This window comes from Neovison vison, chromosome 5, assembly GCF_020171115.1.
Source record: "Neovison vison isolate M4711 chromosome 5, ASM_NN_V1, whole genome shotgun sequence".
Classification (NCBI taxonomy): Eukaryota; Metazoa; Chordata; class Mammalia; order Carnivora; family Mustelidae; genus Neogale; species Neogale vison.
This window is the reverse complement of record NC_058095.1, coordinates 69,590,681-69,618,549: the sequence shown is the minus strand read 5'-3', so window position 1 is coordinate 69,618,549 and position 27,869 is coordinate 69,590,681. Positions and strand designations below refer to the sequence as shown.

The window sequence follows — 27,869 nt, the reverse complement described above, 5'->3', positions numbered from 1 at the left end:
TCACCAGGCGCCAACCAGTCCCCGTGTCGGGTACAGATGAGGCTAAGAAGGACAGGCTGACCTGGAAGACACTTACAGTCACCCAGGGGGATAGGGTGTGGGCAGGTCACTGTAATAAGCTGGCTGATAGCTAAAGGTGCCATTAACAAGCTAGGGACCAGGTAGGGACACAGCGGAGGCTCTGCCTACCCCTGCCTCTTCCCCCACCTGTTTCCTGTCCCTGTCTACACTAGTCGCTCGCTATACGGGCCTTATTTCAGTGCCCCACCCACCAAGGCCATGTCCCTCCTGCCCTGGCATCTTCACACATCATCCCTTTCCCATCCCCATGACCACCTCCTCTGCCGAGATAACTCTTTCTCCTCCTTCTTGTCCCAGTTCATATGTCTGTCCCTCCCTCCCTTTGGCCCTCGTTCCCTCTCATAGAACCCACAAAACAGTGGGTGCCCATCAAGGTCTCCACCATCAGGAACTTGATCTTCAGGTTCTCGGATCCAGAAACCATTTTCCAGAGGCTCCAGTGGGGAGGAGTTTCCGGGGCCTGGAACCTGGGAGACCACTATAACCACAGGAGAGCCGAGGTCCCCCAGCCAACTAGATGGCTCAGGTTCAAGATCCTGGTGTCCACTCAGTGCTGGCATATTTGCCCTGGGGCTCTGGGGCCTCTTGAGCATCCTTGATGGCCACCCCTACTCGGAATCCATACAGGGGAGAGAGTGGGGCTCCTCATGGCCCACCACCACCTTCTCCTTTGCTTGTGTGCCCTATGCTCAGGAAGGCAGGGTTGGGGTCTGTCTTCCTACATGATCCTGCACCTAGGACAGGGCTCAGCATACTGAAGACCTCTTTTTTGCCTTTCGCCTACAGGGATCAGCTGGAACCTGAACCAGAGCCCAGGCTGAGAAGAGAGCATGAGTCCTGGCTCAAGTCTAATGCAGCCACAGACGAACGCCAAGCCTTCCTACCAAGGAAGAGGAGGAGGCCCACCAAGAGGCCAGTCACTGCCCCTGGAGGCTGGTTCTTCATCTGGAGGAAGGGCTTGTGGAACGGCCACCAGCTGGGTGTGTGTGTTGTGTTCAGGCCCCTGCACATGGACATGTAGGCACGTAGGCACCCTCTCCCACCTCCGTGCACTACCTGGGTCCTTGATGGGGCTGTTGGGGTGTATCCTTTCACTCACAGCCTGCCAGTAGGGATACAAACCATCTCACCAAGAAATCACATGTTGTGTCCCACTCACACTGGAGAAAAATCATAATCTCAGCTATCTCTCAACTCCCCCCAGGCTCAGCAGACCCCTGAGGGCCACAGTAGCCAGGAAATATGGGATCTGATGACAGCTGGCCTGAGAGGACCCTCACTCTGACCTCACTACTCCCAAACACCCAGAGAGAGACACTTCTCTCAAAAGCCATCATCTCTCCAACATCTGTCTGCTCTGGAGCCCACGTCCTAATCTCTGACCTTTTTTTTTCTGAAAGAGGGATTTTCTGTTGTTCCCAGGAGCTCAGTCATCTGTCTTAACCCCTGAGGAGACAGACTGCCTGTTTCAAGCCCACACTCCACCCCTTACTATCTGTGTGGTCTTGGACAAGTGGCTGAACCTCTTTGAGCCTTGGTTTCCACATTCACAAATGGAGACAATACTAGTACCTGCATCAGGCCTTGCTGTGACGATAAGTGGGACAATATGCATAGTTAGACCAGCAGCACACAGTAGGTTACCATCCTTACCCTCATGATTTGTGGCCCAGGTGCCATCCTGAGGCGGGGGCTTGTCACCTGCTGGGACCCATGGTGCAACAACACTGAATGTCGGAGAAAAGAGACAAGCACAGTTAGTGCAGATTTGAGAAAGACAATGCATTTGGGAGGTCCGAGGGGTCATGCAGGCCCCAGAGGTGGGTTTGGAGCCCAGGAGAGCAGGTGGGCTGCTGGGGGCGGGGGGAGGGGGGTGGTGCTGTCCAGGAAGAGGGTGCTGAACGCAGAGAGGAAGGGCCAGGAAAAATCTGGTCTGTTGTGGACTTCAGTTTGGTGGTTCCTCAACAAGTTAAGCATAGAGTTACCATATGACTCAGGAATTTTGCTCCCAGGTATACGCCCAAAAGAACTGAGAGCAGGTGTTCAAACAAAAACTTGTGCATCAGTGTTCATAACAGCACTAGTCACCATCGCCAGAAGATGGAAACAACCCAGGTGTCCTTCAAGAGAAGAATGGTAAACATTAAAATGTAACCTATCCACACAATGGAATATTATTAGGTCATAAAACAGAATGAAGTCCTGGTGTGTGGCATAGCATGGATGAACCTTGGAAATATGCTAAGTGAAAGAAGACAGACATGGAAGACCATTGTTGGATTCTATTCACATGAAATCTCCAGAATAGGCAAATGAGCATACAGAAAATAGGTTGGTGGTTTCCAGGGGCTGAGGGAGGGAAGCATGAAAAGTGACAGCAAATGGGTTTGGAGTGATGAGAAAGTTCTGGAACTAGATGGTGGTGCTGGCTGCACAGCATGGCAAATGTACTTAATGCTACACAGCTGTGCATTTTTTAATGGTTAAAATGGTAACTCTTACGTTATATGTATTTTACCACAATTTTAAAAAGCCAACCCATTTGGCCACAGGATGACCTATTCTTCTGGTCCCTTTGCTGCCTCACAGGTTCCCTGTAGAACTGGATTCTTCCTTCAGCCCTGGATATCACATCATGGGAGGAGAGGCTGGGCCATCAAGATCATGGCAGTGAGATGGGAGGGTGTTGACCACTCAGCTGCTGCGACCATCAGCCACCAACCAGCTGTAGGACAACGGGTGACTGGGGCACCTTCTCTGAGCTTCAGAGGCCTTACCTGTGATGGCAGGGTTGGACTAGAGAGAGACTGTCAGAGAGTCTGTCTCTCCTTTCTCTGAGAGCTTAAATGGAACCATATGTTCTGTCCTGACCTGTGAGAGCATGAGAACGGGCAGCACAGTCTATCCCAGGACCTCTTGCCCAGGCTTACAGTGAGTGGCCCCAAGGGCTGTGAGGCCAATACCCTCCCCCTGCCAGGCTCTCAGAGTTCCTCCTTTCAAATTCTGGAAAGTAGCCCAACATGGGAATTGGGGATTCTCAATATTTCCTGGATCATAGACTTCCTTGAAAGTTGGATAAACCCAACAGACACTATCCCTAGAAGGGTACACAGAGCAGGGTTAAAAGCACCTGTTTATGGTGATTTATATTCTTCGTATGGTTTAGAGATTAAGAGCAGTGTTGGTATAAGATGGACCGAGTCCAAATCCCAACCCTACTATGATTCACTATCCCTATGTACATCCTGGGGTTTCCATCTGCAAAATGGGTGTATTAATAGTACCCACCCAAAGATTAGATAATTCATATATACCACTTGGGAGATGCTTGGCACTCACTAACCATTGGCAAGCCCAGATTCATCAGCTCTGCGCCTTCCCTCCACTTGGGAGACAATCCCTCCCAGCTCTCACCTCTTCAGCCAGAAAAGGCTTCCCTTTGTCCTCTTGTCCTTGCCCTCCCAGGCCCCTTTCCCTGCTTTCCAAACGTCATCCCTCATAATTGTCCTGCTTTTTCCCTTTCCCACTGCCAGGGAATCAGTGGTTCTCACATGTGGTCTTACAATCCAACAACTGTGCCATTGGCTCTTTCTCCCTTTTCTAAGAAGAAATATTGTCTAAAAAATAATTCGCTTTATGTCTTCTTTTTCAAGACTTCAATTTCATGCCCAGTCATTCCATGTATATTTGAAAATAGTGTAATTTCTTTTTTGAATTCTCTATATAAATATATGTGTAATATACATGTTCCTTATTTTTGCCTCTTTGATCTGTCAGTTTCTGAGAAAAATGTATTCAAGTTTCCTGCTCTGATTGTGAAATTTCCAATTTCTTGTAGATTGTCTCTTTTAGCAACATGAATCCAACTTCGTCCCCTTTTAATGTTCTTCTTTGAATTTTGTTTCATCTGATATTGATCTACACTCACCAATAATCCTTTGTTAGGACTCATGCAGTATGTCTATTATCCTATACAGAAACTTCCTGGTCATTACCATTTATATGTGTCTCTTGAAGGCAGGATTGTATTTGTTTCAGAGTTTTAAAAAAGAGTTTTATTAACATGTAATGTATTATTAGCCCCAGGGGTACAGCTCTGTGAATTGTCAGGCTTACACACTTCACATGACACACCATAGCATATACCCTCCCCAATGTCCATAACCCAACCACCTTCTCCCTACCCAGGATTGTATTTTTTATGTGGAGATTCTTCTTCAAATTTTAATCCATTCACATTTATTGCAAATATTGAAATGTTTGAAATTATTCCTGATATTGTTTTCTAGTTATGTTTTTTTTTCTCTCTCAGTTGGTAATATCATGATCTTAGCTCCAGATAGTGATTAATTCTTACACAATCAACACTTATTTAAATTTAATAACTTTTATTGGTTCTTGGTTAATCATTGTTTCTTGTACTTAATTTCTTGGATTAATTTTTCTTCTTGCTAGAGCACATCAATTAGCATTCTTTTTAATAAAAGGGAGTTTTTTCTTAAATTTAGCTGGGTATAGAATTCTGAGTTTGAAATTATTTTCCCTTAGATTTTGAAGATAATTACTTCATTTTCTTCTTTTTTCTAACATTGTGTTGCTTACATGTAGCCTGGTTTTTATCCAGAAATATTTAGAATTTGTTATCCTCAGTGTTCTAAAATTTCAATATTCTGTCCAATAGTCAATCTCTTTTCATTCATCCTGCCTGGTACTGGTGACCTATTTTAGTCAGAATTCTAGGACACTGTCAAGCCTCAACCCTGGACAATTTCTCCCCCACATTCTTGTCTCCTTTTGGACTAGGAAACAAAATCTCAATCTTTGTATCTCCTTTTATTTTGTACCTCCTGTCTCTTTGTCCTTTTAGTGTTGCATTGTAAGAGTCCTCAGCTTAATCTTCCAACTCACTATTTGCTATTCTGCGATGTCCACTCTGCTATTCAACCTATTTATTGAGTTTTTTTCCCATGACTAGATTTTAGTTTTCTAAATTCATTAATTGATCTTTTTGAGGGTGCAGTATTCTACAACATCTCTCTAAGGACATTGACCACACCTGTTCCAAATTGTTGTTCTGGCTACATAACTCTCCTTCCTTGGGTCTCAATTCTCTTGTTGAGGAGTGCGATGCCATCATTCATGGACTCATCTTTGTATCTATATTTCACTCTAGCTGGAGGCACCACATCGACTTCCCACAGCCTGCCTTCACTCATTTGGGGGGAACAGAATGTACCATTATGCGATCCCTAGTGTTCTGTGTTGGGGGGTCTCCATTCACCCTGGATGTCACCAGCTTTCTGGGACACGCCTAACTCTTCAGCCACAGCACCCATACTTGCTCCTCCATACTTCCCCAAAACACAGATACGGGAGTTCTCTGGCCCAGTTGTGTGCATGTGTGCATGTGTGTGTGTGCGTGTGTGTGTGTGTGAGAGAGAGAGAGAGACAAGCATGTGAGTAGTAGGGAAGAGGGTTCAACTCACCTGGTGGCTCCCGCTGAGGTACCCTAAACAGTTAAATAGTTATTCTGCCAGGAGCACAGGGCCCTCTTGAGCCCCCAGATCTCCCCTCCAGGACCTCTGGCCACCCCTCTTCCAAGGCTCCCTCCTTCCACAACGCCCAGCTACCTTCCACCTTTGAGGTGTTAGGCATGTCTGTTTCACCAGCAGCACCATTCTTGTTTTTCACATCGTTGGGATTTGGGACCATGCTGGGAGGCTTCAGTATGAGTCAGCTGCCACTTGACTCTCCACTTGTGTGTGCCTGTGGGTGTTTTCCTTTCTACTCAGAGCAGCGGCTCTGGATAGCAGGAATGGTATGGCCTTCGGAGTTGGACAGAACCCAGGCTCCACTTTCGCAGCTTCAATTTTCACAAAATTAAAACCAGATTATCCTGGTCTGACTTCGTAGTCATGTGGGAAGATTAATGACGTGATAAAGCGTCTGGAGTACACTCAGTAAATGTGGGGTCCTTTCCCTCCTCCCGACTCTTTCATCCGCTAGACAGGAAACGCCTCCCTAGAGCTTAAGTTTGAAACTAGTGGTTCAGGCGGTTAGTGCTGAGGGGGTCAGAAGAGGGAGATGTCCCTGCAGGGCTAGGGCAGTCTGCGAGAACTTTCTGGCGGGGGGGAATGGGTGGTGGTGGTGGCAGAGACAAGCAGGGGTGAACTGAGTGGAGAGGAAAAGGGGGGGGTAGTTGCAGGCTGTGGGGGTGGGGGGGAACAGGACAAGGTCAAGAGTGGGCATGTTGGGCAAACAATGGTAAGCCTTTTTAGGGTCAGAGGCCAGGGGCTCAACTGCCACCAGGGGCCAGGAGATGACTCAAATGTGTGGACAGGCCTGGGTGGGTCATGGAGGGAGTGGAGACAAATCCTCCAGGGCACACAGGCGTGAGCCCATTCATCCAGCATCTCTGTCCAGCACTGCCCAACCAGGACAGTCGCCTGGCCAGGCTCGGGGCACTTGAGTGGGAGGGTATAAAAGCTCCCCTGAAAAAAACACTGTTAGCCAATAACACATGCCTCAAGACTCCAGCCTGTGCCTCCAGTTTGTGTGGGGCGCCTTGTGAAGGAGAGAATGCAGCAAGCTAGGATGGGATCCCGCAGCAATGCCATCTCCGTGGGAAGAGGGGCCCATAAGGGCTCTCAGCGCCTGCATTCTCCCCTAGCCAGGCCTGCCCAGGACTACAGTCTCCCACCTGCTCTCTCCCTGGAGCTTGAACTGCTCCCACTGACTCTGCTCTCTTAGGTCAAGGTTAGAGCAGATACCATTGACCCATCTACTCAGTAATCAGTAGCTGAGGTCCCCTCCGTGCACAGCCCAGGTTCAGCCCACAGGAGTTTCCAGAGCGTACAGGGGTTCAGAAAGAGAGGCTGGTGGTTGGGAATACCAGTATGGGACCAGAATATGGGAAAGTCTGGTCCAGGAGGCCAATGTCTCTCTTGGGACTCCAGGGAGGCATGGAGCTGTCGGAGCTGGTCCTCTGGCTCCATCCTGTGGCCATCTGTGTGAACTGCAACTCCCGCTCTCCAGCCGGTCTAAGCCCTAGAGGATCCCAGCCAAGGTGGACGCTGTAGAATCTGGTAGAACACTGAATGCATCACAGGCTTGGTCTCCTCAACCCCGCTTCTCCCCTGGCCTCTAAATTTTAAGTACCCTGATGATGTCTGCCCTTTTTTAGACTCCAGCCTATGCTTCTGAACCAGCTTCATGGAATTTAACTCAGGATTTTAAAAAAAATTATCCAAATTGCCAACAGGGCTAAGGTGTTTGCTGGACAGGTGATTTGGTTCCTATTTCTATGAATTTCTATCCTAAAGAGTCATTTTGTCAGTCTCAACCTCATCCTTGGAGGGCTGCCACTCTGGGGCTTGGGCTGACACCTTCGTCTCCAAGGCCTGGCCCCCAGGGCCTGGGCAGCTTTGAGTAAAGACCTGCAAATGTGGTGGGGAGTGCCTTGGTGGCTCAGTCAGTTAAGCATCTGACTGTTGATTTCCACTCAGGTCATGAACTCAGGTTCATGAGAACTCATGAGATCGAGCCCCACTTTGGGCTCCACAATGAGCATGGAGCCTGCTTAACATTCTTGCTCTCCCTCGCCCTCTGCCCATTGCTCACAGTCCCCCCACCACACACACACCCCTGCAACTGCAGCCACCAGCTCAATCCAACCCTTCATTCCTGCAGATGGTGCAGGGCTGGGAGAGATGGCAGTCTGCCTCCCCACCATGAGGTCAGAGGTCAGGGTTGGCCCAGAAACCCTCCAGCAAAGGGCAGCAAACAGCACGTGTGAAGACACAGATAAGATGCATTTCAGGAGCTGCAGGGGTCCAGGTATCTGGGAGATGCAGGCAGAGGCAGGTGAGGAGGGGTCTTTCTTGAGCTCGGAGGAGTCTCCCCCGTACCCTCAGGGAGTCAAGGCTGACTTGGGATCTGCACAAGCTCCTGACTCGGAAGCAAGATGACTTTTCTCTTTGGGCCCCCTGAAGTTCTTGAGGGTGGTTAGTGTTTGAGGTTTGTGGCCTGAGGGTATCCGGCCCACCAAGCAGGCTGGACAAGGGTCCTCGGCCTGACACCCAGGGCTCCACCTTGTTCACAACAGCCCAGCAGGAAGGGGCAAGAAGAGCTGGTCCAGGAGGGATCAGGAAGTTTAGGGAATCTGGCCCTTCCTTCTTTCCCCGCAATGGTCTGTGTACTCACTAATCGCTAGCAACCTGTCCCTGCCCTACCACCGAACCCCCAACAATTCCAAGAGTGGGCTGTGCTGCCACCTGGTGGTCAAGCCAGGATACGCGCCCCTGGATCCCATTCAGTGTCCAGAGCCCACCCCTCCGCCCCAAGGTGAGCTCCCTGCTACCCACTACCTTGTTTCACGGAGCAAGTCAGTTTCCTCCAGGGAGCAGAAGCATCGTGGAATAAACGTCCATATTTCCTGCAACCCTTTCTCATGCAATCATGGAAGTTGACCAACTCTGGAACAGGCTGAGAGAGACGTGGCTTTGCAGAGCTCCCACAGCAAGCGGGTGGCAAACCCACGCTCCAGATTCCCTGTTCCCAGGCCCTCCCGCTGCCAGGCTGCCCTCTGGCTCTTTCCTGCAGGCTCTGGGAGCTGCCTTCAGAGCCCATCTCCGCCCACTGGCTGGCCCAGGGCTTATCAATTAACCTCTCTGAACCCTGCTTTCTGGGCAGATTGTGGGAAAAACCAAATAAACCAAATATCTATAGAGCTAAAACTCTATAGATAAGCAGACACATATTTGTTATTAACTATAACTGATAACCATTTTTTTAATTGCCAACTAGAACTAACTCAGCCTCTTTCCACCTAAAATGGCCTTCTTTGGTGTCATCTAACTCAAAGTCCTCATTCCTCGGAGGGTCTGATATCCCCTGTGGCTTTTCAGAGGGTCTCCCTCATTTCCGTCCTGGCCAAGAGGACGTCTGGATCCAGGAGCTGGCTTCTGTGTGGGGCAAAGGTGAGATCTCATGTCTCCTGGTTTCAGGTCATGAGCCTTACCCTACCTTTTGGCCTTCCTGAGTCCCTCCTTCAGGGGTAATGAGGGTCTGCTCTGGGCCCCAGCCAGATTGAGGGGGGTCCCCCTGCAGCCCTCAGCCCTGGGGCCACTTGGTCCCTCCTTGGTGGCTGCCTAATGAGCTCCCAGCCAGGGTCCTCCTCCATCTTCTGTATAGGCATGCAGGGACCCTGAATTCATTCCTTTCTGGGCCACAGGGAGAGCCAGGATCTTGGGGGCCACCTTGGCCTCACCAGCTCAATGGCTCCCCTGCTTGTAAGACTAGCCTCCTCAACCAGCTGGGTTGGCTGCTGGAATTGCTATCATGTCTCTCCCACACCTGACACACATTTGCTAGAGGGTGGGGGAGTCCCTTTCCAGGAACCCTGCTCATCCTTGCTCTAGCTGTGGTCACTTTCTCCAGCAGGTCACTTTCTCTCTAGTGGAGACTGACCCAGGCCATCTCCTCCTTGCTCACATCACGCGTTTTCTGATCTAGACAACCTGCGCCTGACTTCCCTTGGGACAGTGGGACTCCAGGCATTGCCTGAATGCCAGGATGTAGGGGAGGACCACAGGCAAATCAGGCCCACAGGCCCCTTAGCAAGTGTCACACATGCTATGTTACATTCGTCCTTCTGTCTGGCTTGCAGGGGAATCAGTGAGCTCTACCCCCCCACCCTCCCCTTCCTCTTCCTCCTTTTCTTTCTACCTCTTCCTCTTCTCCCCTCCCCAGCACCCCTTTCCTTGGGCTTGTGACTGAGGGCCAACTTGGTCAACTCTTCTGACTTCTAGGCAATGCACAGGTCTGGCCTGATCCTTTCCCACCTCCCATCAGGTCTACTCACCTTCAGATAGAGGCCCATCCCTGGACCACAGACACCTTACTCCAATCCAGAATTCTCTAAGGGCTCAGGTGTCCATGGGAAAGAGTACGGTGTTATGTAGAGGTCACAAGCCCCAGAGCAGTCACCTGGGCTACAATCCTGGCGGCACCAGTGACTTGGCACAGCCTCAGTCGGAATACTGGACTCTGCTGAGACCACAGCCCCGTCAGTCAAGTGGGAGTGACCCCAAGGGTTATGAGGCCACAGAACATGCCCATCAGCTTCTGGAATAGGGTCAGTGCTGAGGAAATGATTGTTATGACAGTTATGATAGTGGAATGTGTCCCAGTGGGGATAGTGTGACCCAGAAGAGTGAAGGAACTGTACTGAGGTTTTTTTGCCTAAAACCCCTGGCTGACCCAGAGGTCATCACTCCTTCCAGGGGCTCTGGTCCTAGGACCCAGACCATTTCCAATATTTTCAAAGGGGTAAATCTCCACTTCTGACCAGGGCCACCTCATCTCAGGGCAGGACAAGCTGGCTTTCCTATTGGGAGGCTTTGAGGCTTTGAAGAAAGTCACCTTCATCCCAGTTGTGTGTCTCCATTTGGCAGCAAGAACAAAATCACGACGCCATGCAGTCCTGGTGTCTGTCATTGGCTGTTGCAGGTGTCCCCCGCCCCTTCTAACATCATGAGGGCGGCGGCCAGCGCCTTGGCAGAATGAGAGCCACCGGGTGGGCAGCCGTCCGTGCTGGTTTCAGCCCAGGTTCCACCTCCCACCTCCCCTTTCTCTTCTCCAGCTCCCTGTTCTGCAGATTCCTCCCTCCTATACTCACTCCTGCTCTTTGGCCACACTCTCCAGCCCCAGGACCTCTGCACGGCCTTCCCTCAGGCCAGAGGGCTCTAACCTCGGCTACCCAGACCCCAGCAGTGCCCCCTGCTGGAAGGGGCCTCTCCGGGACATCAGGCAGACCAGGGCCCCACTCTGCTTGACCCTGCGCGATGCCCAGGCCTCTCCTGGACCACTGGCTCTAATTACAGTGAGTTCTGGATGGCCTGGGGGTGGGGGGCACTTTCCCAAGCACTGACTACAGCAACTTTGCCCCGCAATTATTTTTTCTCCTTTAAACGAATGAGGCATCTGAAGTGGTGAGTGTTACCTCAGGGCGAGTGAGCCTTGAGGAGCCAAGAATGGATTCAGCCGTGTGTAGCTCTGGAGTTTTTAGACTGGCCTTTAAAGCTCCTGGTGCCCATCAGCTGAAAAGGGAAGGCTCTGGAAGACTCAGAGCACTGCGCTCTTGCCGTAGCTCCATGAGGAGCAGACCTACAATCAGGCCTCCCACAGGCTGGGAGCAGACAGCAGGGGCTGGCAGATGCAGGGGAGGGAGACCCTGAGAGGAGGCTGTGACCTGGCCTCCCACCCCACCCCTCCTCAAGCCCATGGCCCTAGATCTCTCTCTAGGAGCCAGGAGCAGGGGGAGGAAAAGCGGCAGGAGGTGAACAGGCAAAGGGGTCTCCCTGCCCCCAGCAGGGTACCGTAGGGGCAACTGTCTCTCTGTGACCGAGGTGGCCCATCCTCCAGACACGGGGTCCTAAAGCTGACTTCGGGGAGACAGGCGATGCCAGCGCCAGCACCCATGGGTCCATTGACACCAGAACGAGGATGAGGAGGGGGTTCCCTTCACCGCTGCCATCACTACACCGAGAAAAGTGCCCCCACATCCAAACATGCCCACCACTCCATACTGGGGCCACTCCCCAGAGAATCTCAGATGTGGTTGAGAAAAGCCTGATGGGGTTATGTTTCCGTCCTCAGCAGAACAAGGTCCCAGGACAGAAATAAGCAAGTGGCTTTTTTGTTTTGAGGGCACTGGGCTGGCTGGGTCTGGTCCGCTGCAGTGGCCTTGAGCTAGCCCAACCCCACGAGGAGCAGGTGCTCTGCGGGTCCTCCTCCCAGCCAGAAGGTCAAGTCCAGGGAGACGGTGGTTCTTGCCAAGCCAGCAGCTGTGATGCCTTGCCAGTCCCGGGCCGTGGAACCCCAGGGGGTCCCTGCCCGACCACCAAGCGGGGGAGGATCTTAGGAGAGGGCATGAAGGCTCAGTGGGCAGTCCTCTGCCCTCGACTGGGGCTGGAGGCCACAAGCCCCAGACACAGGCAGAAAGTACATCATGTAGGTGACATCGTCTCACGGCTTTTAGACAGTGGCCTGGTCCTCGAGTGGGCAGCAACGGAGGGTCTCCGGGGAGCAGCTGGGAGCCAGCCCTCCGGGTCTAAGTTCTTCCCAGAGCCTCAGGCTGGCCAAGACCTGCCCACCCGCCCCAGACGCTGCCCATCTTGGTCAGGCGACGCAACCCCGAATATACTCCTCGTAGGTGGGGACCTGTAGAGCCGCTTGCCACCGCTGGAGGGATACAGCCGACGTGGGGTCAAGGTGGAGCCGTGCCACGGAAGACTGCCTTTGACCCAGTAGACTGTGCTTCCTCCTCATCAAGATGGCCAGGCTGGCCCCAGAGCCACGGAGCCAAGACGGTCAGCCAGCCCGAGCCTCGGAGACTTTCTCTTGATGTCACCAGAGATGCCACCTGCTGGGGCAGCCCAAGTGTGCCTGTGATGGGACAGTTAAGGGTTCTCTGCAGGGCAGTGATGGGGAGGATAGCAAGGGAGCAGCAGGGGGGTGGCAGGGCGAAGGCCTGAAAGCCTGGGCAGGTGAGTATGGGTTCAAGTTGCCACTTCCCAGTGGGCCAAGAAGAGAGGCCGAAAAGAACAAAAGGAAGAGAATAACATCACCTAGACCCTCCCCACACACCTCCTGGGATCTCAGGAGGAACTTGGTGTGGGAGGGGAGCAGAGAGTGGGGGCCCTGCTCTGAACCAGGCAGGGCAGGGGGGCTGAGGCTGGAGGGCGGGACATGCATGGGAAGGAGGCATGTTGGTGGGGGGACACGTCAGCGTGGTGGGAAAACAGGTCTGCGTGGTGGGGGGCCTACTCAGGGGACCACCATGGCCACCAGCTCCTCCTTCAGCCGCTTCCTCCTCGGTCCCCCGCAGCACCCGTGGCGAAGTGGGCGGTGAGGCCGCACCCTGCTCGGCCCCCTCAGGAGTGCAGGGGGCCACCCAAGCACTTACAAGATGTGCAGCGCAGTGCCCAGGGGCCAGATGTCAGGGCAGGGACTAGGGAGGGCCACGTTATGGGGCAACACTTGAAACCCATTTATTTTGCCAGCTTTCAACAAATGTTCAAGGCTGCTGACTCCTGGGCCCAGAGCAGGGACATGGGTTCGAGAAACTTCTGAGCGGGTCCAAGGCAGGGCAGCCTGTGGTGCCAGCACAGAGCCTGGCATGCCCTGGAACTCAGGGAGTGTTTGCTGAATCCATGGTGGGCCCCCACAGGGAACGGAGACCCGGTGGGAGGGCAGGGGAGGAAGGGGCCGTGGCCCAGAATGTGAGGGCTTGTCCCATCTGCTCCTGCTTGTAGCCCTCTCACCCCGGAAGCACCTCAGTGCTGGCTCCCTGGCCGAGGGGCTGCAGATGGGGGGACTTCCCTGAGGGACGGGAAGAGGCCTACCGGCCCTCCGCTCCTTGAGGTCTGGAGCCCCTAGTCCCAGCCTGGCCATGGCCTGAGGTCGGCCTGAGCTGCCTGGCTGGATGTGTCCTGTCCAGGGACCTTGGACGAGCCAGCCCTGCCCCGAGATCAGTTTAAGGCCTGGCAGGGCTGGGGAGAGCGGGGAGACATGCAGTGGGCCTGGGCCATGTGAGAGGGAGCCCCCCCCACCCAGGGGCCAGAGTTCTAGGCGCCCCCCACCCCCACTGGGGCTCTGAGCTGGGAGCCCTGCGGTCCAGGGCCCCCTGGAGAAGCCCAGAGCACAGTCCAGCTCAGCGGGGCCGCTTGCTGTCCAGAATGGCCTTCCAGTCGTCTGCCCACGAGTGCAGCCTGCGGCTGGGGGGCTGCAGCTGCACGTGCCGGTTGTGGCAGGCCGTGAAGAGGATGTGCTCCCAGCTGGGGTTTGGCTCGGCCCCTGTGGGCAGGAAAGCAGCACTTCAGTCCCCCGAGTACAAAAAGTGTCCTCTTACCCATCACGAAAGTGGTGACTGAGCTCGCACCTGTCTTGTGGCAGGTGGCCTGGAGTATGGGAGCTGGCCCACGGGAAGCAGGGGGGTGGGGGAGGGCTATACCCAGCGGAGGCACAGCACACGGGGACTTCTGTGCCAGCCACCATGGCAGCCAGCATCAGAGGCTGAGCCCCGCTGATGCCAGGCCCGTCCCCTCTGGCGGGCTCAGCCTTCCCGCCCCGGCCAGGGCCAGCTCCCGCAGCTTCCCTGCTCTTGGTCATGAGCCCCACGAGCCCCCCTAAGCTCCCATCCCTCATATCCACCTGTCTACACTGGCAAGCCGGTGCTGCTCCTGCTCCTCTCGTTCTGGCCTGACCCCCCACCCTCATCCCCACCCCCATCCCACTCCCCGAGGCTGGACATAGAAGCGGCTCAGGGCGCTGTGCGCCCCATGTGCTCTGACTCTCCTTGTGAAACCACGTGGTTTGGGAGGTCACGAGTGGGCACACCCATGAATTATCCCCTCTGGACACTGTGACTAGTGCAGAGATGGACATGCTTCTAAAAGCCATTAGGGAACCAATATTCTGGAATCTTCCACTGAGGTGTCCAAAAGAATAGGATTTATCCCCCAGACTGCTGATGGCTGCCAAGAGGAGAGAGCTGGCCTATGTACAAAGAAACCAGAGCAGAGTTGGGAGACAAAGAAACTGAATTTGGACTGATGTTGTTTGAGCTCCTAGATTCATCATGCCCAAAGCCTTCCTACCTCACCTTGCCAGGTAGGTGCGCTAATAAATTTCCCCTCTCCTTTCTAAGTCAGTTTAAGTTTTGTTTGTTTGTTTGTTTGTTGGGAAGGAGTCACCTATAAGGGATAAATACAATTCCAAAACCACCTTCAACTAAAGAAATGACTGGGATGGAGCCCCGCATCGGATTCTCTGCTCAGCAGGGAGCCTGCTTCCCTTCCTCTCTCTCTGCCTACCTCTCTGCCTACTTGTGACCTCTGTCAAATAAATAAAATCTTTAAAAAAAATTTTTAAATGATGCTTTGGATTTCCATTTTATACAGTAGGTTCACTCCAAATTGCTCTTGGGGAGGAAATGGCTTTGAGGCTAAAACCAAACGTTTGGAAGCCAGTTTGGCCCTCATTTTACATAAGAAAGGCAAGGCCTAGAGATATAAAGGGACTCATCCTAGGCCACCCAATGAGTTACCCCAGGAGCTAGGACCTGCTTCTCCTGACTCCTAGGAGCACCCCTTCCAAGGCTGGATGCTGAGAACAGCCTTGTCTTCCTGGAAGGGAAGGTGGTCAGTGCTGGGCTGGAGGCTGGAGGCCCACTATGCTGCTGGTAGCCAAGTGGGGACCACCCAGGACAGGGGCCATGAGGCCAGCCCCATGTGCTGTTTGTCCTGGCGGCTCTCAGCTCCACGCTCACTCCTCACCTGCCGCAGGCCACTTGCCTGTGATGTCTGGCCGGTCGTCTATGAGAAGGTCGGCAGAGACCACAGTCTTGTCTGCGGCCAGCACGACGTGATCCAGAAAGTCAGGGCCAAAGTGCTTCTCCACCCAGGCATACTGGAACACAAACAGGTAGGGGGAGAAGAGAGTGCCATCAGACCTGGACGCAGAGGGAGCGGGGGCCCAGCCAGGCTTTCTCCAGGAAGAAGGGCCGCTGTCTAGGATCTGTGATGATCCCACTGGCAGCCGAGCAAACGGACACTCTGGAGATGCTGTGACTTGTCCATGTCCCCACAGTTCCAGTCCTACACAGCACCATCTGCCCAGGCGTGGTCTACACAATCCAACACTCATGCCAGGGGTGCCTCCTCCATTCCCCATGTGTATGCACTCTGTTGGGCTCCAGGGACAGAGACAAGGGGGGACAAAGCTTGAAGACACACTGAAGCAGTTCATTAGATGACACAAAGGAGACTGCCGCCCAGCAGTGTGGGACAGCGTGGTGGGAGGCAGCCATGGCCTGGGGTCCGTGTTTCCAGCATACCTACTCTGCAAACACTCACCACCCATCACCGTATCTAAGCCTCACACAGCCAATACAGCAGGCAGCGCTCTCCGCATCCCGTCCTTATGCACTAGTGCCTACTGGGCATCCACTTGGACGTGGGAGCCCATGGTGTGTGGGAGAGATGCTCTCACACAGTCCGCACTCTAAATGCAGGAGACATGGCACAGAAACAGACAACCAAGTTCAGGTGGGATGAGGGCTCCAAAGGAATACAGCCAGGAGCTCTGACAGAGGGAGGCGACAGGAGGCCTCTCTGAGAAGGGACACCTGCCATTGACTGGGCACGACACGGTGGAGACTGGCTATTAAAGGTCTAGAAAGTTCCACAAAGAGAGAACAGCAAATGCAAACGGTGCAGGGCAGGAACACACTTTGGTGTTTATCTGAGTGGCTGGAGTGCAGAGAACAGAGGAGCAGGAGGAAAGAGAGAGGCAGGGGGCAGGCCAGGTCCCATGGGGCCTCGAAGGCCTTGTGGAGAGAGACCCCTTGTTCTAAGTCTGCCAGGTTATCTATTAGAGCTCCGTTTCACAAACTGCCTAAGGCCAAGGACAGGCTGTTTTCTTAATTCCCAATTTCTTGTGGACCCCTTTGTCTGTGAGATATGAAACCCATGTCTTCTGCCTTTTCTTGATTGGATTTTTTTGTTTTTTTGGGGGTGCTTTGATAAGGTCTTTTCTTCAAAGAAGACACACAAATGGGTCAAGAAACACATGAGAAAATGTTCCATATCACTCGATCAGGGAAATACAAATCAAAACCACAATGAGATACCAATTCACACCAGTCAGAATGGCTAAAATTAACAAGTTGGGAAACAAGAGATACTGGCGAGGATACAGAGGATACAGAGAAAGGGGAACCCTCCTACACTGCTGGTGGGAATGCAAGCTGGTGCAGCCACTCTGGAAAACCATATGGAGGAGGTTCCTCAAAAAGTTAAAAACAGAGCTACCCTACGACCCAGAAATTGCACAACTAGGTATTTATCCAAAGGATGTAAACATAGTGAACTGAGGGGGCACTTGCACCCCAATGTTTATAGCAGTGATGTCCACAAGAGCTAAAATATGAAAAGAGTCCAGATGTCTATTGACAGATGAATGGAAAAAGAAGATATGGGGTGTGTGTGTGTGTGTGTGACTGGATACAGTGTCAACACACAATAACTACTTGTATTTCTATGCATTTGGATATTGAAATGAAGGAAATAATACCTTTTATAATAGCACCAAAAATATGAAATAGGATGATTACACACTTAGAAATAGTTCAGATGATACATTCCATGTTATATGCACTTTGCCACAATCATCAAACATTTGTGGGGGTTTTTTGGAGATTTTATTTATTTATTGTAGTGAGAAAGAGAGTGTGAGCAGGGGGAGGAACAGAGGGAGAGAGAGAGGGAGATAATTTCCTGCACACTCTGGGGTGAGCGCGGAGCGTGATGTGGAGCTGGATCTCCTGACCCTGAGATCATGATCAGAGCCGAAACCAAGCGTTGGATGCTTAACCGACTGAGCCACTTAGGTGCCCTGACAACTTTTAAAATGAAGAATAAAGCTGGAGAATTCACACTGTTTTTAAGAGTCGCTATAAAGGGGCACCTGGGTGGCTCAGTCGGGTAAGCATCTGCCTTTGGCTCAGGTCAGGTCCTGGAGTTCCAGGATCAAGCTCAGGAATCTGGCTCTCTGCTCAGCGAGAGTCTGCTTCTCCATCTCCCTCTGCCCCTCCCCCTGCTTCTGCTGTCTATCACTCTCTCTCAAATAAATAAGTAAAATCTTTTTGGAAAGTCACTATAAAACTACAGTAACCTAGAAAGAGTGGTTCTCACAAAAGGATAGGCATTTAGATCAAAGGAACAGAATATATTTAAAAAACAGACCCAAAGATGTCAAGGTAATTCAACAGAGAAAGGGAAGGCTTTCCAACAGAAGAACAGTTGGGTACCCATAGGCCAAAAAAATAAAACATAAAACCACACACATTAAAGCATCTATTTTTAACTCCTACCATGTATAAAACTTAACTCAAAATGGACCGTAACCTAAATATAAAACCCAAAATTATAAATGCTGCTCTTCAAAGGCCATGGTTAAGAAAATAAAAAGATAAGCCACAAAAAAACCATTATCTGACAAAGGACTTGTATCTAGAATAAAGATTTTCCCCCTACTCAAACTAAGACAAACAGCCCATTGAAAAATCAGTTAAAAATGTGAACCCTTTATCAAAAAGGACAAATAAGCTCGTAAGAGATGATCAACATCACTAGTCTTTAGGGAAACACAAATCAAAACCACAGTGAAATATCATGAGGAACCCACTAAAATAGCTGCAGTAAAGAAGACTGAAAATACTAAGTGCACTTAAGAATGTGAAGTAGCAGGTGCCTGGGTGGCTCAGTCTGTTAAGCAGCTGAGGTCATGGTCATGATCCCAGCATCAGGGATCGAGTCCCGCCGAGAAGGGCGGAGAACCCGCTTCTCCCTCTCCCTCTGCCTGCAGCTCTACCTACTTGTGCTATCTGTCAAATAAATAAATAAAATCTTTTTTAAAAAATGTGAAGCAGCTAGACATCCCATGCACTGCTGGTGGGCATGCAAGATGGGACAGAAACAGCTTGACAGTTACTTTAAAAGCTAAACACACATCTATCATACAAGCCAGCCAATCCCACTCTCACTATCTGCCCTAGAGAAATGAAAGCATACATCCACCCAAAGATGTGGACCTGAATGTTTATAGGAACTTTATTCATAAAAGCCAAAAGCAGGGAACATCCCCAAATGTCCATCCATTAGCAGATAAACAAGTGATGCTACGGTCATACAGTAGAATTATATTCAGCAATAAAAAGGAATGTGCTACTGATATTTGCAGCAACAGTGAATGAATCTCAAAAATATTATGTCTTTAAATGAAAGCCAGGGACAGACTGTATGAGTCCATACTATATGACACTGTGTAAAAGGCAAAACTGTAGCAATGGAGAATACATCAGTAGCTCACTCATACCAACAATACCCAGAGAGGGAAAGCATAGGGAAAAAGGCTGATTGAAAAAGACACAAATGCACTTTATTTTTTTAATTTTATTTTTTAGAGCGGTTTCAGGTTCACAGCAACTGAGCACAAAGTACAGAGAGTTCCCATATAATTCTTACCCCCAAATACATACAACTTCCCCCTTACTGACATCCAACAACAGGGTGGGGCATTTGTTATGCTCAAGGAACCTACACTGACACATTGTTATCACCCAAAGTCCATAATTCATATGGGGGTTCCCTCTCAGTGTTGTACATTCTTTGGGTTTGGACAGAGGTAAAAGGACATGCATCCACCATGAATAATTTCACTAATTGGAAAATCCTCTGCTCTCCATTTATTCATCCCTCCCTCCCCACTAGTCTCTGGCAACCAGATCTTTTTACTGCCTCCATAGTTTTGCATTTTCCAGAATGTCTTATAACTGGAATCATACAGTATTATAGCTTCTTCAGATGGTCTTCTTTCATTTAGTAATATACATTTAGGTGTCTTCTTTCATTTAGTAATATACATTTAGGTTCCTCCATGTCTTTTAATGGCCTGAGGGTGCATTTCTTTTTAGTGTTGAAAATAGTTCACTACCTGGGTGTAACACAGTTTATTTACCCATGCAGGACATCTTGGTTGCTTCCAAGTCTTGGCTATCATGGATAAAGCTTCTATACACATCTGTATAGAGGGTTTTTTTGTTTTGTTTTGTTTTGTTTTTTAAAGATTTTATTTATTTATTTGACAGACAGAGATTACAAGTAGGCTGAGAGGCAGGCAGAGAGAGAGGAGGAGGAAGCAGGCTCCCTGCTGTGCAGAGAGCCCGATGCAGGGCTCCATCCCAGGACCCCAGGACCTGAGCCGAAGGCAGAGGCTTTAACCCACTGAGCCACCCAGGTGCCCCTGTATACAGGATTTTGAGTGGACATACATTTTTAACTCAACTGGATAAATACCAAGGGGTGTGATTAGCAGATCATACAGTTAAGAGCAGATTTAGTCTTGCTAGGATGTGCCAAACTATCTTCCCAAGTGGCTCCACCATTTTGCATTCCCACCAGCAATGAGGGACAGTTCCTGTTGTTCCACATCCTCTCCAGCATTTGGTGTTGTCAATGTCCTAGATTTTGGCCATTCTAATAAGTGCACAGCTGCATCTCACTGCTGTTTTAATTTGCAATTACCTAAGACATAGGATATTGAACACTGTTATGGGCCCAGCACGCTTCCGCTGCGCTACTCTGCTTGAACACTGTTATGTGTGCTTCTTTACCATCTGTAAATCCTCTTGGATAAGGTCACTGTTTAGGTCTTAAGACCACCTTTTCATCAGGCTGTCCATTGCCTTGTCGTTGAGCTTTCAGAACGCTTTGTATATCTTAGGTAACAGTTGCCTGTCAGTTGTCTCTTGCCAATATTTTCTCCCAGTCTGTGACCTGTCTTCTCATTCTCTTGACATCATATTTGGCAAAGCAGAAGTTCTTCATTTTAATGAAGCTCAGCTTATCGATGATTTCTTTCATAACTTGTTCCTTTGGTGTTGTATCTAAAAAGCCATCATCATGTCCAAGGTCATCCAGACTTTGATATACATTGTCCACTAAGCTCTGCTTTCACTGCACCCCACAAACTTTGATAAGTTGTTTTCATTTTCACTTAGTTCTAGATATTTGTCTTATCTTCTATTGAGCTCCTTCTTTGAACCATATGTTATTTTTAAGTGTGTTGTTTAATCTCCAGGAATTTTTGGATTTTCCAGCTGTCTTTCTATTACTGGTGTCTCGTTTGAGAACATGTATGATTTCTATTATTTATATTTGTAAGGTGTGTTTTGTGGCTCAGAATGTGGTCAACCTTGATGAATGATGGTGCCATATGAGCTTGAGAAGACAATGTATTCTGCTGTTGTTAGATAAAGTAGTCTATAAATGTCAATCATATCTAGTTGATTGATGGCATTATTGAATCCAACCATATCTTTACTGATTTTCTACCTTCTGGATCTGTCCATTTCTGATAAAGGGATGTTGAAGTCTACAACATAATAGTAAATTCATCGAATTCTCCTGAAGTTCTATCAGTTTTTGCCTCACCTATTTTGACACTGTTGTTAAGTGGATACACTTTACACTTTAAGGATTAGCATGTCTTCTTGGAGACATGTAAGGAATTTCTTTTTCTCTGAGGTTTACTATGAGAACCTGGCAAACCTCCTAAAAGCAAAACTCACAACAGTGTGGGTCCCCCTATGACTGGGGCCCAAGAGGAAGCATTTTGTTGTGCTGGGCATTTTCTCTATCTTGACTGTGGTGGTGATTACCCTTTAAGGAAGTAAATTTGTTGAGTTTCAATTATATCTTAATAAACAAATGCAAAAAATACAGCAATAAAGGCAAATTTTAAGGCATTTGAGATCTCTGCTAAATTGCCACCCAGAAAGGTTTTATATTTATTTCCATCAGCCACATCTGAAAATGCAAACATTTACCTAATACTAGTTATTATAATTTTTAAACAATTATCCCTAATAGCAAAAAAAAAAAAAAAGCTTGAAGTGTAATTTCTTTCTTAATAAAGTTAAGGGCTCTGTGTGTAAGTTCACTGTAGGTTTTTGCTTTCTATTCACCTCCACAGCCCATTTGTCTCTAGGGTGTTCACTGTTCATTTTTCTCTATGGGTGTAAGAAGCCTCTCAAGTCATCCCCATGGTAACAGTTAAGTCTGTGTGGGTCGTTGTCACTGTCTTAGCTTGGGTCTTCCTTATAGCCCATTTGGGTCACTGCAGCAAGCTCTATGTGGCTTCACCGATGAATCCCCTATACCACTGCAGTGAGTGTTCAAAGACACCCATTACAACAGCTTTGCATAAATATCCTTCAAAAGCCTCTCAGATCCTGTGGCCTGAAGTACAAACTCTTGATTACCAAAGGCCCTGACTCTTAGTCTCATCTCTAGCCTCTCCCCTTTCAACCCAACTGCCCACCCCTGCCAGCACCATCTCCTTCCCATGCCTCTCTGTCCTTACCCCTGCACACCCCATACCCACACCAAGATCCCTGGAATTCCTCTTTACCTTTGTGCATGCTGTTCCCACCACTCAGAGCTCGCTCTCCCACTTCTTTGTCTTCTCATCTCCATGATTCAACTCAATTCTTCTTTTCCCCAAGAAGCTGAGCCTAGCCTCCTCCTCTTGGGTGACCACAGAACCTGGGATGCAGTGATAACCACCTATCTTGCTAAAGCAGAGACGGGGCATTTTGTAAGCACTGTAGCAGATTGCTCAGTAAATGTTTGCTGAATGAATGCCAACCAAAAAAGCATTTACATTTTTATTGCAAAAATAATGGCTTATCAAAAAAAATTTGGAAAATCAAGAAACGTTAGAGAGAGAAACATCTATAGCTGGCTGTACTTCCTTCCTTCTTATTATTTATTGTTTTTAAAACACAGCTGTAATCAAACTATATAGACAACAGACAACTATATACAGAACTTGGATCCAAGAATGCAGAAAAACTAATCAATCATAAAATTGTTTGACTTTCTGGTTTGAGAAATGTGTGTTGAAGTTCATTCTTTCTTTACTGCTGGGCAGGAGCATTTGGGGACAGACAGAAACAAGGGGATGACATCTACTGCTATCAAGCATAGTGCTAGGTGGTTTGTGCAAATTTCTTCTTTGGCTTTGTTTTTTTAATTTATATTTATTGAGATATGATTGGCATGTAACACTGTACAAGTTTAAAGTATATAATATATTGACTTGATATATTTATATAATGCAATTTGATTTCCAGTCAATTTTCTTTAATAATGCCCATGAAGGTATTACTACAAGTGTGCTGACAAAGAAGCCAAGTCCCAGAGAGGTGAGTTGAGAAGTTCACAGGTAGGTCCACAGACCCAAAAGTGAAAGTGTGATGCTCAGGTTCAGCCAGGGTTCAGCAGGGTCAGGTGTCTGAGGGGCACCTTTAAGGATAAGTCAAGGCTTGGGCAAGTGTCTTTCATTACGTTTACTAGCTGCTGTTGTGGAAGAAAGACATTATACATTATTCACCTGATCACAACTTCAGTTCCTAAAAATACTTGGGGGATAAAATATTTCAGCCCAGAAGAATGTAGAGCTATCCAAGTATAAAACTGTGTTGCCATTCCTAAATCAGAATCTGTCAAAATGACTGAAACTGAATCCAAACTACATGTTAGCAAAAGAAACACCAGAAGGATCTCTCAAGACATAGGTTATGAGCAGCAAGCTCATAAAACTGGCCACTGCAGGAGTGAAGAATTCAGTGTGAACTGTTGGTGGGAATGCAAGTTGGTGCAGCCTCTTTGGAGAACAGTGTGGAGATCCCTCAAGAAATTAAAAATAGAGCTTCCCTATGACCCTGCAATTGCACTCCTGGGTATTTACCCCAAAGACACAGATGTCGTGAAAAGAAGGGCCATCTGTACCCCAATGTTTATAGCAGCAATGGCCATGGTCGCCAAACTATGGAAAGAACCAAGATGCCCTTCAACGGATGAATGGATAAGGAAGATGTGGTCCATATACACTATGGAGTATTATGCCTCCATCAGAAAGGATGAATACCCAACTTTTGTAGCAACATGGACGGGACTGGAAGAGATTATGCTGAGTGAAATAAGTCAAGCAGAGAGAGTCAATTATCATATGGTTTCACTTATTTGTGGAGCATAACAAATAGCATGGAGGACAAGGGGCGTTAGAGAGGAGTAGGGAATTTGGGTAAATTGGAAGTGGAGGTGAAGCATGAGAGACTATGGACTCTGAAAAACAGTCTGAGGGGTTTGAAGTGGCGGGGGGGTGGGAGGTTGGGGTACCAGGTGGTGGGTATTATAGAGGGCACGGCTTGCATGGAGCACTGGGTGTGGTGAAAAAATAATGAATACTGTTTTTCTGAAAATAAATAAATTTGAAAAAAATGTTATATAAAAAAATTACCCCAAACTATTAAAAAAAAAAAGAATTGAGTGTGAAGATGATAAAGGGGGGTGCATGGGTGGTGACGAGGCTGGTGCTGAGAAAGGACAGGGGGCAGAACATCCAGGGCAGTGACAGGACCTGGAGCAGCTCCCTGACACCTCCTCAAAGCCCTCTCACAGCCATGCGGGTCCACATGGCTCAGAAATGAAGATATGAAAGTAAGACATGGTCCTTGCTCTTCAAATGTTGGGTGGACTTCCCCCAAAGTCCTCCTCTGCTCAAATGAGCAGATCCCAGGACAAGCCTCCAATGAGGGAAGGGATGCAAATCCTGGGAGATGGTGGGGACATGCCATTACCCAGTGACAGGCGTCATCATTACCAGTCTACTTCATTTAGTGGAAGATGTGAAAAATGTTGCCATTAAGCCCAAGATTTTCAGGGAAATTGGCTTGACCCAGGGTCCTGCACAGGTTATCATGCATTTCTGTCCACAAACCCAATTAAGATGATAAAATAACCACATCTAAGCAGAAGAATAGAGTTGGTTTTGGAACTATCAGCCATTTGAATGGCCAAATTTCTTTAGATATAATTCATATACCATAAAATCTACTTATTTAAAGTATACAATTCAAGGGATTTAGCATATCCGCTATACCAAAACATGGCTTATCTTGCTAAATGTTCTGTGTGCACTGGACTAGAACAGGTATCTACTGTTGTTGTGTGAGGTGTTATATAAATGCCGGCTTGGTCCAGCTGGTTGCCAATGCTTGTTCAAGGCTCCTACATCCCGACTGATTTTTTGGGGTCGGGGATGTCTACGTACTCTATCACCGATTAAAACAGACATATTAAAGTCTCTGTATGAATTATGAATTTATCTATTTCCCTTTGCAGTTCTATTATATTTTTAAATTTTTATTTAATTAAAATAAAACAAACAGTTCACCCATTTCTCCCACCCCTCACCTCCAACCTCCAACAACTGCCAATCTGTTCTCTGCATTTATAAGTTTGGGGGTTTTTTCTTTTGTTTTATTGTTTGTTTGTTTTTATTATCTTTTTTTAAAAAGATTTTATTTGTTCATTTGAGAGAGAGAGAGAGCACAGGCCAGAGAGAGACAGAGGGAGTGGGAGAAGCAGTCTCCCCACTGAGCTGAGAGCCCATCCTGAGGCTTGATTCTAGGACCTGGAGATCATGACCCGAGCTAAAGGCAGATGTTTAACCATCTGAACCACCCAGGAACCCGTTTGTTTGTTTGTTTTCAGATTCCACATATAAGACATCATACAGTATTTGTCTTTCTCCGTTTGTCATTTCACTCAGCATAATACCCTCAAGGTCCATCCATGTTGTCACAAATGGCAAGATTCCATTCTTTTTTATGGATGAAATCACATTCCTCTGCATATAGTAACAAAATTTCTTTATCCATTAATCCATCCAAGGATTCTTAGGTTGTTTCCATAGCTTGGCTATTATAGATAATGCTGCAGTACACATAGAGGTGCATATATCTTTTCAAATTAGTGTTTTTGTTTTCTTTGAATAAATACCCAGAAGTTAAATTGCAGGATCATATGGTAGTTTTATTTTTAGTCAGTTGAGGAACCTTCATTCTGTTTTCCACCACAGTGGATACATCAGCTTATATGCCCACCAACAGTGCACAATAGTTCCTTTTTCTCCTTATCCTCACCAGCACTTGTTACTGCTTGCCTTTCTGATAACAGCCAAACTAACAGGCGTCAGGTGGCACCTCATTGTGGTTTTGATTTGCATTCCCCTGATAATTAGTGATGTTGAGTTTCTTTTCATGTACCTGTTGGCCTCTCTATACCTTCTTTGGAAAATGTTTATTCAGATCCTTTGCCCAGGTTTTACTCAGATTGTTTGGTTTTGGGGTTGTGTGGTTTTTGCTATTGAGTTGTGTGAGTTCTATATGTATTTTGGATATAAGCCCTTTATCAGATATAGGATATGTAATTATTTTCTCTCATTGAGGAGGTTGCCTTTTCATTTTGTTGATGGTTTCCTTTGCTGTGCAGAAGATTTTAGTTTGATGTAGTCCCATTAGTTTGTTTTTGCTTTTGTTGCTTTTGTTTTGGTGTCAGGTTCAAACCACTGCCAAGAGCTATGCCAAGGAGCTTACCACCTATTTTTCTTCTAGAAGTTTTATGGTTTCAGGTCTTATATTCAAGTCTTTAATCCATTTCAAGTTAATTTTGTGCATGGTATAAGGTAGAAGTTTCATTCTTTTGCATGTGGCTGTCCAATTTTCCCATCATCATTTCTTGAAGAGAATGTCCATTCTCCATTGTATATTCTTGGCTCCTTTGTTGTAAACTGACCATAGATACATGGGTTTATTTTTGGACTCTCTTAGTTCCATTGATCTATGTGTCTGTTTTATGCCAATACTATACTGTTTTGATTACCACAGCTTTGTAATATAGTTTGAAATCAGGGAGTGTGACATCTCCAGCTTTATTCTTCTTTCTCAAAATTACTTAGGCTATTGGGGTCTTTTGTGGTTCCAAATTTTAGGATTGCCTGCTCTAGGTCTGTAAAAGTTATTACTGAAATTTTCATAGTGATTGCACTGAATCTGTGGATTGTTTTTGGGTAGTATGAATATTTTAACAATATGAATCCACAAGTACAAAACATGTTTATGTTTATTTCTGTCTTCTTTAATTTCTTTCATTAATGTCTGATAATTTTTAATATACAGGTCTTTCACCTCCTTGGATAAATTTATTCCTCAATATCTTATCCTTTTTGATGCAATTATGAATGGAATTATTTTCTTAATTTCTCTCACAGTTCATTATTAATGTAAATAAATACAACAGATTTTTGTGTATGGTTTTGTATCTGTAACTTTACTGAATTTATTAGTTCTAATAGTTTCTCTTTTTTTTTTATTTTTTTTAAGAATTTTTTTATTTATTTGACAGAGAGAGATCACAAGTAGACAGAAAGGCAGGCAGAGAGTGAGAGAGAGGGGAGCAGTCTCCCCGCTGAGCAGAGAGCCCGACGCGGAACTCGATCCCAGGACCCTGAGATCATGACCTGAGCCGAAGGCAGCGGCTTAACCCACTGAGCCACCCAGGCGCCCCAGTTCTAACAGTTTCTTGATGGAGTCATTAGGTTTTTCTATATATACTATTATGTCATCTACAAATAGTGCTAGTTTTACTCATTCCTTTCCAATTTGGATACTTTTTTTTTCTTGCGACGTCCAATATTATATTGACTAAAAGTGTCTTGTTCCTGATCTTAGAGGAAAAGCTTTCAGCTCTTCACCATTAAATACAATATTAGTTGTGCATTTATCATGTATGACCTTTATTAAGTTGAGGTACATTTCCTCTATATCTGCTTTGTTGAGAGTTTTTTTTTTATTAAAATGGATGTTCAGGGGCACCTGGGTGGCTCAGTTGCTTGAGCGACTGACTCCTGGGTTTCGGATCAGGTCATGATCTCAAGATTGTGGGACTGACCTCCATGTAGGATTCTGAACTCAATCTGGAGCCTTCTTGAGGTTCTCTCTCCATCTCCTTTTGCCTGTCCCCCTGCTCATACTCTCTCTGTCTCAAAATAAATAAATAAAATCTTTTAATATAAACAAACAAATAAATAAACAACAAAATGGATGTTGAACTTTGTCAAATGCTTTTTCTGCACCTATTGAAATGATCATATAATTTTATCTGTTTTGTTAATGTAATTTATCACACTGATTGATTTGCAGGTGTTGAACTATCCTTGCATTCCTGGAACAAATCCCAGTGATTATGGTGTATGATCCTTTTAAAATATTGTTGAATTCACTTTGCTAATATTTTGTTCAGGAATTTTGCATCTTT

At 47.6% G+C, this 27,869-nt stretch overlaps 1 protein-coding gene across 1 annotated transcript in view; it reads right to left on the bottom strand.

Moving 5' to 3' along the window:
• Positions 1-13,108: 13,108 nt before the first annotated feature.
• NT5M (5',3'-nucleotidase, mitochondrial) overlaps positions 13,109-27,869 on the bottom strand; it is a 35,650-nt gene continuing 20,889 nt past the window's right edge. The window contains exons 4-5 of the mRNA XM_044249276.1: positions 15,438-15,552; positions 13,109-13,938 (exon numbers count right to left, since the gene is read on the bottom strand). Of these exons, the coding sequence (XP_044105211.1) occupies positions 13,796-13,938; positions 15,438-15,552 (258 nt within the window). The 3' untranslated portion in view covers positions 13,109-13,795. The remainder of the gene's footprint in view (positions 13,939-15,437; positions 15,553-27,869) is intronic.